The sequence below is a fragment of the Danio rerio genome, chromosome 10 (genome assembly GCF_049306965.1).
Source record: "Danio rerio strain Tuebingen ecotype United States chromosome 10, GRCz12tu, whole genome shotgun sequence".
Lineage (NCBI taxonomy): Eukaryota > Metazoa > Chordata > Actinopteri > Cypriniformes > Danionidae > Danio > Danio rerio.
The window spans coordinates 46,976,515-46,994,397 of NC_133185.1; the positions used below are offsets into that span (position 1 = coordinate 46,976,515).

The 17,883-nt window shown below is 36.6% G+C and overlaps 2 protein-coding genes across 5 annotated transcripts in view; one reads left to right on the forward strand and one right to left on the reverse strand.

Annotated features, from left to right (window-relative positions):
* Nucleotides 1–17,883, reverse strand: part of ess2 (ess-2 splicing factor homolog) — a 779,665-nt gene that overhangs the window by 415,464 nt on the left and 346,318 nt on the right. The gene's annotated exons all lie outside the window — the stretch shown is intronic.
* The window catches only part of rnf34b (ring finger protein 34b), a 57,869-nt gene continuing 46,891 nt past the window's right edge, over nucleotides 6,906–17,883 (forward strand). For 2 of the 4 annotated variants that reach the window (XM_005162428.6, XM_005162429.6), the window contains exon 1: nucleotides 12,907–13,020. In XM_005162428.6, the coding sequence (XP_005162485.1) occupies nucleotides 13,015–13,020 (6 nt within the window). In that variant the 5' untranslated portion in view covers nucleotides 12,907–13,014. 4 annotated transcript variants of the gene reach the window in all.

Sequence of the window (17,883 nt, forward strand, 5' to 3'; positions counted from 1 at the left end):
TCTGTTTTGCTATTCTGAACACTTCCTGGATGTACAAGTGACTCAAACTCGCTCATTTTGAGGCAGGAACCGGCGGACGTGCAACAACTTTAACCATGAGGTAAACACAGAACAAAACTTTCCATCCGGAGCTCCTTCACGGGACTCCACACTTGTAAACAATCGCTCGCGCCATTCGCGCGGCTCTCGGTCCCGCCCATACTCGTCGGCGCTAGCAAGCCGACCAATCACAGAGCTTGCGCTACGCGTTGTTGCGACGTGTAGTTAGAATTTTTGAGAGGTGCACGTCAGTGACGGCGACGGCCACGGCGATGGGCTATGCGTCAGCGCCGTAGCATACGCCGGTGTTTGACGCAGAAGTATAAATCAGCCTTAAGTGTGAGGGATTACACCTCTAGCAAGCTGGGTTTAGGGTTAGTGTAGGTGTAATAAACATTAATAAAACAACAGATTACTGTGAGGTTGGGTTTAGGGTTGGGATAGGTGTAGACATTTATAAAACACAAAAGGTTGGACTCCATGTCATGTACAAATACACCAGGAAGGTGTGAACAGTTCACTTGGAGCTCAAGTCCCACCCACTAGGAACCGACCAACCCATTTGGAGCTGCCTCCGACCTCCAATTATACCCTTCTCAAATTTTGGGCCTCAAAATATACTTATCATGGCCAGGAACAAATGCTTTTGGACAGTAACATCATGGTATTGTGTGACATTCAATAATACATACATACATATATACAAGTACATAATCTGCATATGTGCCTTGTTTGTATGCTGTGATTTACACAACCCAGGCTCATTGTAAATAGATGCCTCAGCCTAGCAATTTAGCAAAATGTAAATTACATTGCACTCTGCATGTTTTGTTGCAGGTTTCTGTTGAAAAATCCACTAGAGGGCGCTATCTACATTTAAACATACATACATACTTAGGTGTGTTTTGTTATATCCTTTATTTAGGATGCATTCCAGTCCAATTATTTATCCCCTTCACTCTATAACTTCCCTACATCTCATTCACTCGCATATATGTCATTGGCTACATCACATCCAACCAATAGTGTTTTCAAAACTAAACGTAACAGAAAACTGCAACACGGAAACATAAGTTTTACCTTGATTTTACATTGCTTTTACCTATTTTGTGGATCCATGCACAAGATTACAAGCTCAACACCATACAAAGTGAGCCACTGCGCAAATTGACGACAGCAGAAAAGTTGTCCATATAGAGAAATACAGGTGACAACCTTATTCCACGCCAAATAACAAACATCAAGGTGTTTATTTGGTGTTGTACAAAGATCTGCATGAAAATAGTCCTTTATTCATCAACAATATGTCCCTGTAAATATCATTATTGTAAAATGGAACAAAAATTGTTGATGTAAAACTGCCCCCTAGTGTTCATTTCACCTAGAAACTGCAGTCAACTGTATGTTAAAGTGCATTTTTTTTGCAGTCGCACAGAAATGCAGGCTGAAGCACAGATTTCCAATAAGCCTGTGTTGGATTTCCAGTCCTGTACAACAGTGAGGTTTTCTTCCCCTCTTCATTTCTCACGGTGGTGTGTGATCAATACAGAGGGTTTCTCAGTGTCTCTGTTTGCTTAATGAGAACAGGGCTCTGTGTTTGCAGACAGCACTTTCTTAATGAGACTCCATAAGTCATTTCAGCAGCTGGCAGCTTTCACGGGGTCTCTGCTCCACATACACAGCTATGATTTACTAATGTAGCTTTCTTGACTTTAGCCTAGTATTTTTTAGCTGATTTGAAGGAATAGTTCTAAGACAAAAAATTAAATTTACTGACCCTCAAGTGGTAAAAAAAAATGTGTTTTGTTCTTTTGTTCAACACAAAAAAAGATATTTTGAAGAATGTTGGAAATTGGTAGTAGTCAATAATCACTGGCTTCCATATATATATATATATATATATATATATATATATATATATATATATATATATATATATATATATATATATAAAGTACAATGGAATTCAATGGCTGCTGATTTAAGCTTATTTCAGAACATCCTTTTTTACGTTCAACAAAAGAAAAAAAGTCAAACAAGACAGCATTTCAATAATTTATTTATTGATTTGGAACTGTCCCTTTAAATAATTACATAAATTCTCTCAGGAATGTTTGAATATATGAGCAACATCACACGAAGAGTAGTGCAATATGGCTGTATATCAACACTGGTCGGAGGTGTGCGTTGACAAAACAGCTGTTTTTGCTCACATTTTAAGATTATAACTGTTGGAATATCAAGCCAATTCCATGCATGTTTTATAAGAAAAGGTCTGGAGAGTGTTTTCTTCAATGCCAAAAATATTAGTAATTTATTAGATACAAATGAATAATTGGATGACAGAGCACTGGGTTACGTTACCCCAATACAATACAAGAATTACATTCAAGAGGTTCGCAACTAACATACATTTCCTGACTCCAGCATATATACACAACTGATATTAACAGGTGGAGTTTTGGTGTAACATCATTTGTTAGTCATTGTTCAGTCCTTCATTGGCCGCACATTCGACATACTTCCTCTTTTTCTACGAATTCTCTGCACAATAAAAAAAGCATACAACTTTCTGTGTTCTGTGTTCAGTTTTAACACCTCTCTTCAGACAGGAAGTTTCTGCAGAGCTGAATTTAATTTTGGACTCGCATCTATCTACTTCTGCAAAAATGCTAATTAGTATGCACAGCACTCACCCACAACAGTAGAAGTCCAGTTAATATATTACCCTTACATGACCAATACAAATAATTGTTTGATTAAAAAAAAGAGACAAAAATGATAAAAAATTATTCCTATTTTCCAACATAAGGCTGAACGGCATGAAATGCCATGAGTCTTCAGAGATTTCCCAGTATTTCTGTGTTGCAGTCAGGATATCACAATAATTAACCCCAAAAAGCCAAGGCAGACACTAGCAGAAACACTACCAGATTACTATGGTATAAATACAGCACAACATACAACAGAGAGAGATCAACTTAGAAAGTCACTTACCTGTTTTATAATGATTTGATCAGCTGTAGTTTGGAATTACGCTGAGTTTTTCTCCTCTATAGACTTATAATGCGGTCTCTGTCGCCATCTTGTGGCGAATTGTCAACCTCCTTTGCTCTGCTCAGTATGACAGGCTGATGAATGTTGACGCGCCAGTCTCTGAAATTATAAATATTTAAAATAGGCACTATTCTTATAAATAAACTGCATGGTTGCAATCAAAACAACTACATTCTCGACTAAAAAAGCCTCATAAGTACACAATGTTGCCTAACAGCTGCTATATTTGTCAAACTGTAGTGAGTTTATTGATCTGCTGTCACTCTATGTGGGCAGAGTTATACACAGGGGTGAGGAGGCTGTAGGAGTGCTGATATTGCAGAACATCACACTGCTATCAGCCAATCAGATTCATGAACCAGTAATAACCAGTTAATAATTCTGACTTCAACTGTATATATATATATATATATATATATATATATATATATATATATATATATATATATATATATATATATATATATATATATATATATATATATATATATGTATATATATATACACAAACAAATATAAATATACACAAATATACATACATATATTTTATTTATTTTTATAATTTTTTCCCCAAATACATATATATATTATCACAATAAAAGTTTCTACTAATTACCAATTTCCAATAAAATGTACTATGAACAATATTTGCACATCATTTTTAAATCATAGTAACATTTTGAATAATTAAAATCTAAAGTTGTGCTTGTTTACATTAGTTAATGCACTGACTTAACAATAACTAGCAATTACTTTAGTATTAGTAAATACATTAACATTACTAATGAAATCTAATTGTATAGTGAGACCAAAATAAAATGACACAACATTTATTTTATCATCACATGATTTTGTATGCTTGATGTTAAATGGAGATTATGAAATATTATTAGTACTTTTTTGCCTTTTTAGTTTTTCTTTATAAAAATATTAAATATATAACAATAAAAACTTTGATTCAAAAGGTTTGATTCTGTCCTCACATTAGTCTCTTGGTGTGGAAGAAAAAATTCATTAAATTAAGTTTAGTGACTCGCCTCACAGCAAGAAGGTTGCAGGTTCGAGTCCCGGCTTAGTCTGTGTGGCGTTTGCATGTTCTGCTCGTGTTGGTGTGGGTTTCTTTTCGATGCTCTTGTTTCCCCAACATTCCAAAAGACATGTGGTATAGGTGAATTGGGTAAACTAAATTGGCCATAGTGTATGTGTGTGAATGAGTGTGTATGGATGTTTTCCAGTACTGTGTTGCAGCTGGAAGGGTATCTGCTGTGTAAAACACATCCTGGATAAGTTGGTGGTTCATTCCGCTGTGGCGACCACTGATGAATAAAGGGGGTAAGCTAAATAAAAATGAATAAATGAAGTTTGCTTAAGTTTGTTGTTATTTTGAATAACTCTGAAAATAACCCTTGACTCGCAGAAAACAGCGCCATGTCCTGAGATTGACCACGTTCTTCATGAACTCTATGTGTTTCAGACACGTTGTGATTAATTTGATCCATGTGTTTGCTGTTGAACTCTGTTTCATTGACCCCAGTTGCAAAATCCAAGTGTTTCTGACCAGATGTATGGTCTCTGAGAGGTCTGTGAGAAAGTTTTCACGGACTCAGAAACAATAAGCCGTGAAACTCAAATCTCCATTAAAACACCAGGGAATGCCTGTATGCTAGCCATGATCTCCAAGACCAGAAAAATGTCTGGGAAAAGGAACACTTGGACTGTTTTGTCATTTTTAATGTCCTCCAACACACACCCAGCCATTCTGTTTATTAAAGTGAGGGTTTATTTGACTTAAATTATCGCATTATGGCCGTTTAAAACTCTTACTCAAGGAACAGTTCACACTTTTAATAAATGTATAGGCCTATATAAACAATCTTTTACGCGTTTAAGGAGAACATTTTCAAAAGCTATGGGTTGGTTAACGTTTTATCTCACCTTTATAGTCCAAAAAGTCCATTCAACAGTAAACACTTGATACTAGCTAATAGTTGATACCGATAACTGCTTAAAAGGTCACATGCTGCGTTCGTCCAATCACCATCTCCGCAAATATGCAAATCCCAGGCATTAGCATGAAAATGCAAGGTAAATAGACCGACTACCGAAAGTTGATTTCATTGTCAATGTCGTCCCCTGCTGGACATTTGTTGCAACGCTGTAACATGAAGAAATCACTTCCTGACACCAACTCCATTAGCAACACAAGGCAAACAGAACAGTACAAACCAAGATTATTATGACTATTATAATTATCATTATCATCATTATTCATTTTTGGGATTTTGGGGATAATGATATGCATTTAAAGTGTATAATTATATCTGCAATCACCTTTTTATGTTGTTAATATTATTACATGATTTGTTATTAATATTTATTTATTTATTTATTTATTTATTTGTTTAATAAATTATTTAATTATTTTTTAACATATTGTTATTTTTAGATATTGTGGATATGCGTACAAGTTAAATTATTTGAGTAATTATATTCAAAAAAAAATTCGGAAGGGGAGCAGAAGGTAAATCATATATATATATATATATATATATATATATATATATATATATATATATATATATATATATATATATATATATATATATATGTATATATATATATATATATATATATATATATATATATATATATGTGTGTGTGTATGTATGTGTGTGTGTGTGTGTGTGTGTGTGTATGTGTGTGTGTGTGTGTGTGTGTGTGTGTGTGTGTGTGTGTGTATATGTATCTATATTTTATATAATTCATTTATACAGTTTTTTCTACTTTCCATTTATTTGACCACATTTGACTAAATTTATTTAAATGAATCTTACATTTTTATTATAAATTATTTTATCTTTCTACAACATTTTATTATTTTAGTAATACTTTTTTATTCATTAATATAATTTTGGTGACATTTGTATTCTAATGTTTCTTAACATGTTTTCATCTAAATCAAATATTTTAAAAATTGTACTAATATATTTTATGTTATTAATTATCTATTATAATTATCTATTTATTTATTTTTATTTTGTACTTATTTATTTAATAAATGATTTTTCTCTGAACATTAATTCATAAAATTCAAAATATAGTACAAATCTGAAATCCACGTCTTTGTTTAAATGTATATTATTAGCATATTATTTGTTAGAGTTGGTTTCAACTTAAGTTTTCAATGGAATCATATTTCATAAAGTGTCCCATTTGTTTCTCAGGTTTGTTTGCTTTGGCAGGTACAGGTACATGCTCCACGTGTAATGACAGATGATAGATGTTATGCCCTCTTTCGTTTTTAAAAGACGCATATAGCCTAAATCTCTCCTGCAATCTGATACTACATTCAGCTGTCATGTGACTCTCTGAGGTCCCCCTTTGGCTGAACATGAATACAACGTTTATCTCCTGTATTGTGGTTACTGTATCTGTAAATAAGTGTCATATTTCCAGTTTCCAATCTGTTATGCTAATGCTAATGCTAAATAAGTTAAAATGTATCCCAGATTTACGACACATCTAAAAGAAATTTCACAGCTTTAAATAATTATGTGTATATTTATGATGTGTTTATTTATGTGTGTGGATTGTCTTTCACCTTTATGTCCACTAGATGACGTACTTTCTCAGTTATTAAGATAAAACGCATGAAAGTGTGATGCATCAGAAATTAATGTTAAATTCAATTTAGGACAGGTTATTGGCCAGGATGCTATGTCTAATTGTCTTTGTGTATATAATATACTATTATATACGTATTAATAAAAGGTTCTTTTGACTGTTTTGATAAAAAAAATAGTCAAAGCACAGATAAGGGTGAGTTTTAAAACACGTGACATGTAATTTTTGTGAAAACATACAATTTGATTTCAGCACTTTCTGTGCAATGGAGCATCAAACATCTGCCATAATCCTTTAACTGTCTCTAGTGGTTTAGTATCCATAAATATTATTAAGTCATAGTAGGTCAACATTAAAATTGACGCTATTAAAGAGAAATCGCATTTGCTTGAAGAAGTAGCCATAGCAACAACTATGTTCGCGCGCTTTCTGCCAGATCGTCTCTACAAAAATGTAAGTACTATTATTTATTACATTTTAAGATTTATATAACGCTATATATCATACGTACATTTATAAATATGTCATAAAATATTAGTTTATATATCATAAAATGTTAGTTTGTCACAATTTGGTCGCGCGAATACTGCTGATGTGTAAAACGTCAACAAAACAGTCTGATGTGAAAACAAACCGAAATTTAGGTTAACCATATTGGTTTATAGATGTACATGAGACTCCCTGCTGCAATAAAAACAGTAGCTACTATATTCTAATGTATTTTTAAAGTTGTTTTTCATTAGCTAGCTTAAGCTGGTTCTTAAGCTAGTCAGGATCCAGACCAAAAAGGGACCAGCAAGTACAAGCAAAGACCAATACAAATAGTACACATTATGTCCAAAACCATGGGTACCTATATCTCCTTACAGAAGGTTGCTGGTTCGAGCCTCAGCTGGGTCAGCTGGCATTTCTATGTGGAGTTTGTAGTTTCCTTCAGATGCTCTGGTTTCCCCCACAAGTCAAAGGACATGGTATAAGTGAATTGGGTAAGCTAAATTGGCTGTAGTGTATGTAATTGAGTGTATGGGTGTTTCCCAGTGATGGGTTGCATCTGGAAGGGCATCTGCTGCGTATTTTCTTGTTTTGGTCCAAAGAAATTTAGCTCACTCACTTGATGCTGGTTTATGCTGGTTCTTGTTTAATGGTCACCAACACATGAGCCGGAAATAACAAGCTAGTCCTAGTAAAGAACCAGCTCTTGACCAGCAAAAAACCAGCTTGGAGTAGTTGATGACCAAAAGGAACCAGTTTAATAGGGTGACTCTGTGGCTCAGTGGTTAGCACTGTGGCCTTACAGCAAGAAGGTTGCTGGTTTGAGCCTCAGCTGGGTCAGTTGACATTTCTATGTGGAGTTTGTAGTTTCCTTCAGATGCTCTGGTTTCCCCCACAAGTCAAAGGACATGGTATAAGTGAATTGGGTAAGCTAAATTGGCTGTAGTGTATGTAATTGAGTGTATGGGTGTTTCCCAGTGATGGGTTGCATCTGGAAGGGCATCTGCTGCGTATTTTCTTGTTTTGGTCCAAAGAAATTTAGCTCACTCACTTGATGCTGGTTTATGCTGGTTCTTGTTTAATGGTCACCAACACATGAGCCGGAAATAACAAGCTAGTCCTAGTAAAGAACCAGCTCTTGACCAGCAAAAAACCAGCTTGGAGTAGTTGATGACCAAAAGGAACCAGTTTAATAGGGTGACTCTGTGGCTCAGTGGTTAGCACTGTGGCCTTACAGCAAGAAGGTTGCTGGTTTGAGCCTCAGCTGGGTCAGTTGACATTTCTATGTGGAGTTTGTAGTTTCCTCCAGATGCTCTGGTTTCCCCCACAAGTCATAGGACATGGTATAAGGGAATTGGGTAAGCTAAATTGGCTGTAGTGTATGTGTGTGATTGAGTGTATGGGTGTTTCCCAGTGATGGGCTGCATCTGGAAGGGCATCTGCTGCCTATTTTCTTGTTTTGGTCCAAAGATATTCAGCTCGCTCACTTGATGCTGGTTTATGCTGGTTCTTGTTCAATGGTCACCAACACATGAGCAGGGAATAACAAGCTAGTCCTAGTAAAGAACCAGCTCTTGACCAGCAAAAAACCAGCATTGAGTAGAAGAAACCAGTTTAATAGGGTGACTCGGTGGCTCAGTGGTTAGCACTGTGGCCTCACAGCAAGAAAGTTGCTGGTTCGAGTCCCAGCTGGATTAGTTGGCATGTTTGTGTGGAGTTTGCATGTTCTCCCCATGATGTCGTGGGTTTCCTCAGGGTACTCCAGTTTCCCCCATAGTCCGAAACACACGTGCTATAGGTGAATTAAATTACAGTGTATGAGTGTAAATGAATGTGCATGGGTGTTTCCCAGTACTGGGTTGCAGCTAGAAGGGCATCCACTGCGAATAACATAGGCTGGAAAAGTTGGCAATTCATTCCACTGTGGTGACCCCTGATAAGTAAAGGGACTAAGCCGAAAGGATCTGTTTAAACCAGCTTCAAGCCTATAGCTGCTTGTTTTTTTTAACATGTGAACCACATGGATGCTTTATCGGGAGAATTTCTAGGTATTGTATTTAATATTTGATTAATCTTGAGTTCTCAAAACAGTGCACCTTATGTAGATGCTGTGCCAACAGAGTTTCATTAACGCAGTCGTGCAGAAAGACAAATGGCCAAGTTCAGCATTACATAAATTATATATCAAATTTGCTAACATTATATGGACAAGCTCAAAATGGAGATTTCTTATTTATCATTTTGTTACACAATAAATATGGGCACGTAGCATTGGAAGAGGGTGAGCAAATAATAACTGGATGTTGATTGCTGACTTAGCAAACAATTTTGTGATTAATAGATCTTTAAAAGACATAGCTTAGCTAAAACAAGACTAAAATCTATCAGTGAAAATCTAATAGACATCTAAGAATAGCCCAAAACTAGACTAGTCTTTAAATAGACAGAGTAGACTGACTTTATATGTGTAGTCATTCATTTCTGTTTATTTGATGACTAGTCTATTTTTGGGTTATTCTTATAGGCCTATTAGATTTTCACGGACAGCCCAAATTTAGCCTTGTTTTAGTTAAGACATCTATGTTTAGACATCTGTTAGACTACTTTTAAAAAAGAAAACAGCTTGCTGGGGAACTACCCACCAAGTAATTTTGTGTTTAATAGACATCTAATAGACGTCTAGCATGGATGTCATGGCCAAAATACGGCTAAATAGGTTCAAATCTAATAAATGTCCAAGAATAGCACAAAATGAGACTAATCATCAAATAGATTAATTAAACACACTTCACATGGTTAGTCTGTCTAATCTGGGTATTTGATGACTAGTCTATTTTTGGCCTACTCTTAGATGTCTATTAGATTTTTACTGACAGCACAAATTTAGCCGTGTTTTGGCCAATACATCTATGTTTAGACGTCTATTAGACTTCTTTTAGACTTCTTTAAAAACAAAAAATGCTTGCTGTGGAACTACCCAAGAAATTTTTGTGTTTAATAGACATCTAACAGACGTCTAGCATTGATGTCATGGCTAAAATAAGGCTAAAATATGTAAAAATCGAATAAATGTCGAAGAATAGCACAAAATTAGACTAATCATCAAATAGACAGATTAAACACACTTCACATGGTTAGTCTGTCTAATCTGGGTATTTGATGACTAGTCGATTTTTGGGCTTTTCTTTTTAGATTTTCACTGACAGCCCAAACTTAGCCTTGTTTTAGCCAAGATGACTATGATTAGACATCTATTAGACTTATTTAGAAAAAGAAAACTTCTTAATGGGGAACTACCCACCAAGTAATTTTGTGTTTAATAGACATCTAATAGACGTCTAGCATGGAGGTCATGGCCAAAATACGGCTAAATATGTAAAAAAAATCTAATAAACGTCAGAAAATAGTACAAAATTAAACTAATCATCAAAAAGATTAAAAAGACTTCACATGGTTAGTCTGTCTAATCGGTGTGTTTGATAGTCTATTTTGGGCTATTCCTATACGTCTATTTGATTTTCACTGACAGCCCAAATTTAGCCTTGTTTTAGTTAAGACATCTATGTTTAGACATCTATTAGACTTATTTTAAAAGGAAAAACTGATTGCTGGGAACTACCCACCCAGCAATTTTTGTGTTTAATAGACATCTAATAGACGTCTAGCATGGGTGTCATGGCTAAAATAAGGCTAAATATGTAAAAATCTAATAAATGTCCAAGAATAGCACAAAATGAGACTAATCATCAAATAGACAGATTAAACACACTTCACATGGTTAGTCTGTCTAATCTGGGTATTTGATGACTAGTCTTTTTGGGCTTTTCTTTTTAGATTTTCACTGACGGCCCAAACTTAGCCTTGTTTTAGCCAAGATGACTATGATTAGACATCTATTAGACTTCTTTAAAAAAAGAAAACTGCTTGCTGGGGAACTACCCACCAAGTAATTTTGTGTTTAATAGACATCTAATAGACGTCTAGCATGGAGGTCATGGCCAAAATAAGGCTAAATATGTAAAAAATAAATCTAATAAACGTCAGAGAATAGTACAAAATTAAACTAATGATCAAAAAGATTAAACAGACTTCACATGGTAAGTCTGCTAAATGGGGTGTTTAATAGTCTATTTTGGGCTATTCCTATTGACCTTATTCTCCGCAGATGAGCGGGCGCTGCCATTTGAATCTTTTTGGCACGAGACTTCCGGTCTCATTCACTTCCATTCTATTTTAGACATTAAAAACTGCTCGTTTCGCTGTTTGATGTTGCAAACTGATATTTCCTTGTTATATTATTCTACTTGGTCTGTATAGTCATGCAAACATTTGTTTGTAGAGCAAGTAGTTTGACCGTTTTTTGCCGTTTATTATTCCTTGTCATTTCTCCCATAGGCGACTGAAACGGAAGTTCTAAGACAATCGCGAAAACATGCGCACTTCCGCATTTTAGAATAAGGTCCATACATCTGTTAGATTTTCGCTGACAGCCCAAATTTAGCCTTGTTTTAGTTAAGACAACTGTTTAGACATCTATTACACATCTATTAGACTTCTTTTAAAAACAAAAACTGCTTGCTGGGGAACTACCCACCCAGCAATTTTGTGTTTTATAGACATCTAATAGACGTCTAGCATGGGTGTCATGGCTAAAATAAGGCTAAATATGTTCATATCTAATAAATGTCCAAGAATAGCACAAAATGAGACTAATCATCAAATAGACAGATTAAACACACTTCACATGGTTAGTCTGTCTAATCTGGGTATTTGATGACTAGTCTATTTTTGGCCTACTCTTAGATGTCTACTAGATTTTTACTGACACCCTAAATTTAGCCGTGTTTAGCCAAGACAAGTCTATTAGACATCTATTAGACTTCTTTAAAAATATAAAATGCTTGCTGTGGAACTACCCAAGAAATTTTGTGTTTAATAGACATCTAACAGACGTCTAGCATTGATGTCATGGCTAAAATAAGGCTAAAATATGTAAAAATCGAATAAATGTCGAAGAATAGTACAAAATTAGACTAATCATCAAATAGATTAATTAAACACACTTCACATGGTTAGTCTGTCTAATCTGGGTATTTGATGACTAGTCGATTTTTGGGCTTTCTTATACATCTATTAAATTTTTACTGACAGCCCAAACTTAGCCGTGTTTTGGCCAAGACATCTATGTTTAGACATCTATTAGACTTCTTTAAAAACAAAAAAATGCGTGCATGTGACTAGCTAATGCAGCAAAAAATGTCACAAAAATACAGTATTTAAATCTCATAGTTAAATAAAAACTGAGGCGTATAACTGCAAAAAGGTCCACTTTTTGATAAAAGCTACAGGCCTGAGACATTTTTTAATACAAAATGCCTGCTGGGTTCATTTTCCTCATTGATTAATTTGAGGGTTGGAGTATAATTTAATTTAATTAGCACGGCTAGCCGAGCAAGCCATGCATAATTATACACATAATCCGCTTCTAAAGTTGTTCTAATGTGTTGAGAAAACACCTTTACAGTGTCGCTGCACCAACCCGATGCATGCACATATGCGTGCCGCTTAGCCACGCCCATTCGCCGGATGGAGCGACGCCGATTGGCTGCTATACATACCAGCGGACCTTGCTATTTCAGGATTGGCGGAGCCGCGCTTTGCCATTACGTTATGCTCTTTTCTACACACACACACACACACACACAAGGATGACAGAAAGAGAAGACGTAATGGAGTGCTCCTGAGCGTCCTTGCCATGAAAATCACTTTAATATTCGACAGTTTTCACAGACGGGAGTTGCAATGAAGGTATGTAAAATGAGAGATCGAGATTTATCATTAGCAAAAATTATTAATATCCATAAATCGATTCGAGGCTTGGTATGTCAACAATCGGAGTTAATAAGAGTTGCATCAGTTGTGTTGTTTGCATGCACCATCTGCAGATAGCAATGCGTGCGTTCATTCTTCTTGTGCACGCTTTTGCATTGAGAGTGTCTGCTTGGATGACAGCTGCATTGCATTCATTGTCGTTCAGCGGGAGATTTGATGCTATCGGCATCAGTAGATATCGGGACAGGTGCAGTGGACTGTGGACGCTCGGAACAGAGTGTACGACCACCGTAACCCAGTTTATCGCCGCACTTCTCTAGTGAGATTGGAGGATCGCCTCTTACCAGTAGCAGTCAGTGGAGGAGGATGATGATGATGATGAGCTGATATGAATGGACAAGCGGCTCAGACAGTCATGGGGGACACAAGTGATTTCCCCGGCTAAAAACGTCACAATTAAATTATAGCAACCGGGATTATGACGTCAGAGCGGCCGTGCAGGGGATGGCGATTGGCGATAAGCAGCGATTCAGACGGTCAGCGGGACAGAGGTGGTTTCCCCCGCTGAAATGTCGCGATTTAATTGCGTGCTTGGTGATAATGACGTCAGATTAGCGATGGAGATGATTGTGGATGTTTGCAAGTGGCAAATATCGGTGCAATGTTATTTGGTGGTAATATAGTATCATGTCATGCAGCAGTTACTTCTAATATGTAGATACATTGTGAGAATGACATCAGATCAGTGATTATTGCAGGACTTAAAGGTCGTACGGAATTAAAATAAAAACAAATTAGATGTAAATTTTGCTTGTGTGCTTGAAAGCAGGGACAACATTTGCGTCTTTAAGATATAAACCTCATGTTAACATCCAAAGCTTGCAGTTTATCACTTTCGCCTATATGGATTGACATTTTTATTGTTCTCATACTTCATTATCTCATCAAATTTTCTGACCAATTAAATGCTCTCTAGTGTCTGACATGCCCCGCCCACTTTTTTGTCTGCTCTACATTTGATGTGCTTGAGCTCAACCACTCACTGGCAGAGCTGTAATAAAACAAAACACTATTGGCTGTTTTTTTAAAGGGGAGGAGCTAGTCCATGTCACACCCTCACTTGAGTTTCACTTGAGATTACATCAAACATCGAATAAAAGATGCAAAGCACTTCAAAGCACGTGAAAATCCTAGTAGATCAGCAGTTTCTGAAATACTCAGACCAGCCCGTTTGGCAGCAACAACCATGCCACCTTCTAAGTCACTTAAATTAACCCCATTCTGATGCTCGGTTTGAACTGCAGCAGATCATCTTGACCATGGCTGCGTCCGAAAACGCATACTTCCATACTATATAGTACGCTAAAATCAGTATGCAAACCGAGTAGTATGTCCGAATTCATAGAATTCGAAAATCAGTAGGCGAGAAGTACCCGAATGACCTACTACTTCCGGTGAGATTCTGAAGTGCGCATCCCATGCATGCTGCGCTATTACATAATGCCCCGTGAGAGAATTCATGAATGGAAGTGAGGCGACGCAACTGACGAAGGTAGGTCACGTGACCATGACAAAATGGCAGATGTAGTACTTCCGAATTCCATTCATACTTTTCACATTCATACTGTATAGAACATAGTTTTCTAGCGGCCGAGTAGTATGTTTAAATTCAAATGCAGTACCTACTGAGTAGTAGGCGGTTTCGGACGCAGCCCATGTCTGACCTGCCTAAATGCATTGACTTGCTGCCATGTGATTGGCTGATTAGAAGTTTGCGTTAACGAGCAGTCGGACAGGTGTACCTAATAAAGTGGCCGATGAGTGTCTTAGCGAATTACAGAATAGAATGCAGCATCTTTTGTACGGAATAATTTAACTTGAATTAGTCTTCAACTAAGGCGTTCAGGTCACAATTTGACTATAATTAAATACAATTAAAACTTCATTAAATATGCAACGGTCAGGAAACTAACTCATAAAAATGAAATAAGAGTACATAGTAAGGTAAGTGAGTAAAGTCTGTTTAAATGAGACCGTTTTTAAACTTAGCGTTGACCTCACTTCTTTAGGGAGCAGCTGTGTAGGAAAGTGTATGTGGGTGTAATTAGAGGGTTAATCGCATGGCCGATAATTTAGCTTTATGAATAATTCCCCTCATTCATTCGAGCACCGCTGTCTGCCTTTGTTTTTTTTTCTTCTGTGGTTTATGTAATAAAGCACAGAATCTCCCCAGAGAAGCAAAAAGACAAACTCTCTTCCTGAAGAAAGCTTTGTTTCTGAGGATATTTACTCTTCTGTGACGTTGCTTTTCTTAATCTGAGCACAGAAGCTTTTCAATGCAGACTGGAAAAAAGCAGTAGGTTTTTAAATGGCTGTTGTTGTAGATTAGTGTGATATTTGTTTATTGCAGGTGATTATAATCCTGATATCCAGTATTAAAGAGCCCATATTATACATGAAATAGGGTCATATCTTGGTTGTAAGGGTCTCCAACAACAGTCTAATATGCATGCAAGGTCAAAAAACACTTTCATGGTCTTATAATCTGCATTTATTTTTACCTAATAATCCCAGCGACTCCCGTATGAATCGTCCAGTGATTCATTTGTTCCCAAACCCCTCCTTAGCGCGAAGCTAATCTGCGCTGATTGGACCGATGACAGCCTGCTGCGATTGGTCGACTGCCTTCAGTCAGGGTGAAAAGCCAAACAGCTAATCAGCAATATAAAAGTAATCACAGTTCATACACGCTCGATAGTGTAGGCGTGGATTTTAGCTGCCAGTGGGTGAATGTAAATACAGTCGATGAACTTGAAAATTCAGACGACTATTTTATTGAGCAAAAACTCCAAAAACTGTCGAGATCACATAGCTTGTTTCACTCTGCTCTTTTCACAGACACAGACACACACACACACACACACACACATTGCCCTCATCCTTGCGCGCACACACACACACAAACACACACACACCTCCAGACGACAACGCGCGCACACACACACAAACACACACACATACCTCCGGACGACAGCGCACGCGCACACACACTACCCTCGTCCACGAAGCTCCGTAAACCAAGCAGCACGCGTCGTGTTTTTAACGTGACTTTGCACGCGATAAGAGAATATAGTCAGTTAACCTGATACAGTACACGCGGTTACAAGTAACAAATCCCAACTAAATACATTTGCAAGCTAGAGTCAACGAGGCAACAACTTTAATCGCACGTACTTACACTTGAGAAATGGAGGAAGAAACCCATACTGACGTCCAGCAGTAAGTTACTCTTTACAGATCCTTCCTTTAACAAACACCGATGAAGTATTCTTTGTAGCATGTAGTTTCCAGAAGTTTCCAGTAGTTTCCAACTGCTTGGTTATAATGCTGAGGTTTCATCTTTGGGTAGAGACTCGATATAATATCCATCTGCAGTGTGACTTCAATCGACCGGCATGTTTGTGTGCGTGTGTGTTTGTGGGTGTGTGTGTGTGTCTGGGTTTCTGCGTCAGAGGGCGGGGCCTCAGGTTTGAAAACTCCCGGGTTTGCGCGTGCACGTGAATAACTTGGTTTCGTTCGTACGTCATGGCGAAACACCTAATGACTCGGTATCAAGGCGACTCGTTTGAAGCGCTATGAGTCGACTCTTTTATAGATGAATCAACCGTTTTAACAATGTACTCTTACAGATTTAAGCCTTAGCTGGATACTTCACTTCACTTAGAGCTGTTTTACACACTACATGGAGGGGAATTTTCAAAAACCCATAATATGGGCTCTTTAATACTCTCAGCTCTACAAAGATGCATCATGTGCTGTATTTTGCCTAAAATATTAGATAGTTTAGCATTCATCGAGACTCAAGAAAGAGTTGGATATCTGGAGATAATCTGCTTTCATCTAGTTAATATTGAAAGTGGAAATGGAACAGCGTATCTCTACCAGATGATCATTATTAGAAATGTCAGTCATTTTACAATAAAGTGAAGATGATTACAAAGATTATTTGAAAAAAATCATTTAATACAAGAAAGTAATTTGTCTTCGAACTGAATTTGTCTCTATGCTATTAAAGGGTACCTGTTATGCAAAAATCACTTTCATAAGGGGTTTAAACACAGTTGTGTGGCAGTGATTTATGAGTATACCCATCTTGTAATGGTAAACATGCATTATTTGTTTTGTTTATAATCACACTTGATGAAAACAGTCTGCAGAAACACTTTGATTGACATTCTCCCTTTTTACGTGTCATCAGAGGGGGAAAGCCCCGCCCACTAGTGACCATCTCTCCCTCATTAGCATATGAGTTAGTCTTGTTTTTGAATCTGCCACTATGCTAACACAGGCCTTTGTAGCTCCGCCCTCTTTTGAAAAGAGCACAATCTCATTTAAATTTAAAGCGACTGTCGGCACGATCTGGATCAAAGCCTAAAAGTAGGGGTGTGACGAGACGAGACATGAGATTAGGTTCACGAGAACGAGACGAGATTTTTAAAGTATTTTTTTGAAAATCTTTAATGATGAAATACACGAATGAAAAAATATTTTATTCAACTAAAAGAAAAAAAAATCACAAATTGAAAAACTATTCAGGGGCTTTTTTTTTAAAATCAACTTGTAATGAATGTTATTTTACTTATGTTTTAATTAATTCTGTGCAGTAAAGGACGTGCAGACACTGCAAAATATTTTGCTAGTACAGTTGAAACTAGAAGTTTACATACACTCTAAAAAAAGGAACATAAACATAAAAAAATGTCTGATAGTAAATCATGCGAAATGTTTACTGTTTTAGGCCCGTTAGGATTACCTAAATGATTTACGTTTGCTAAATGC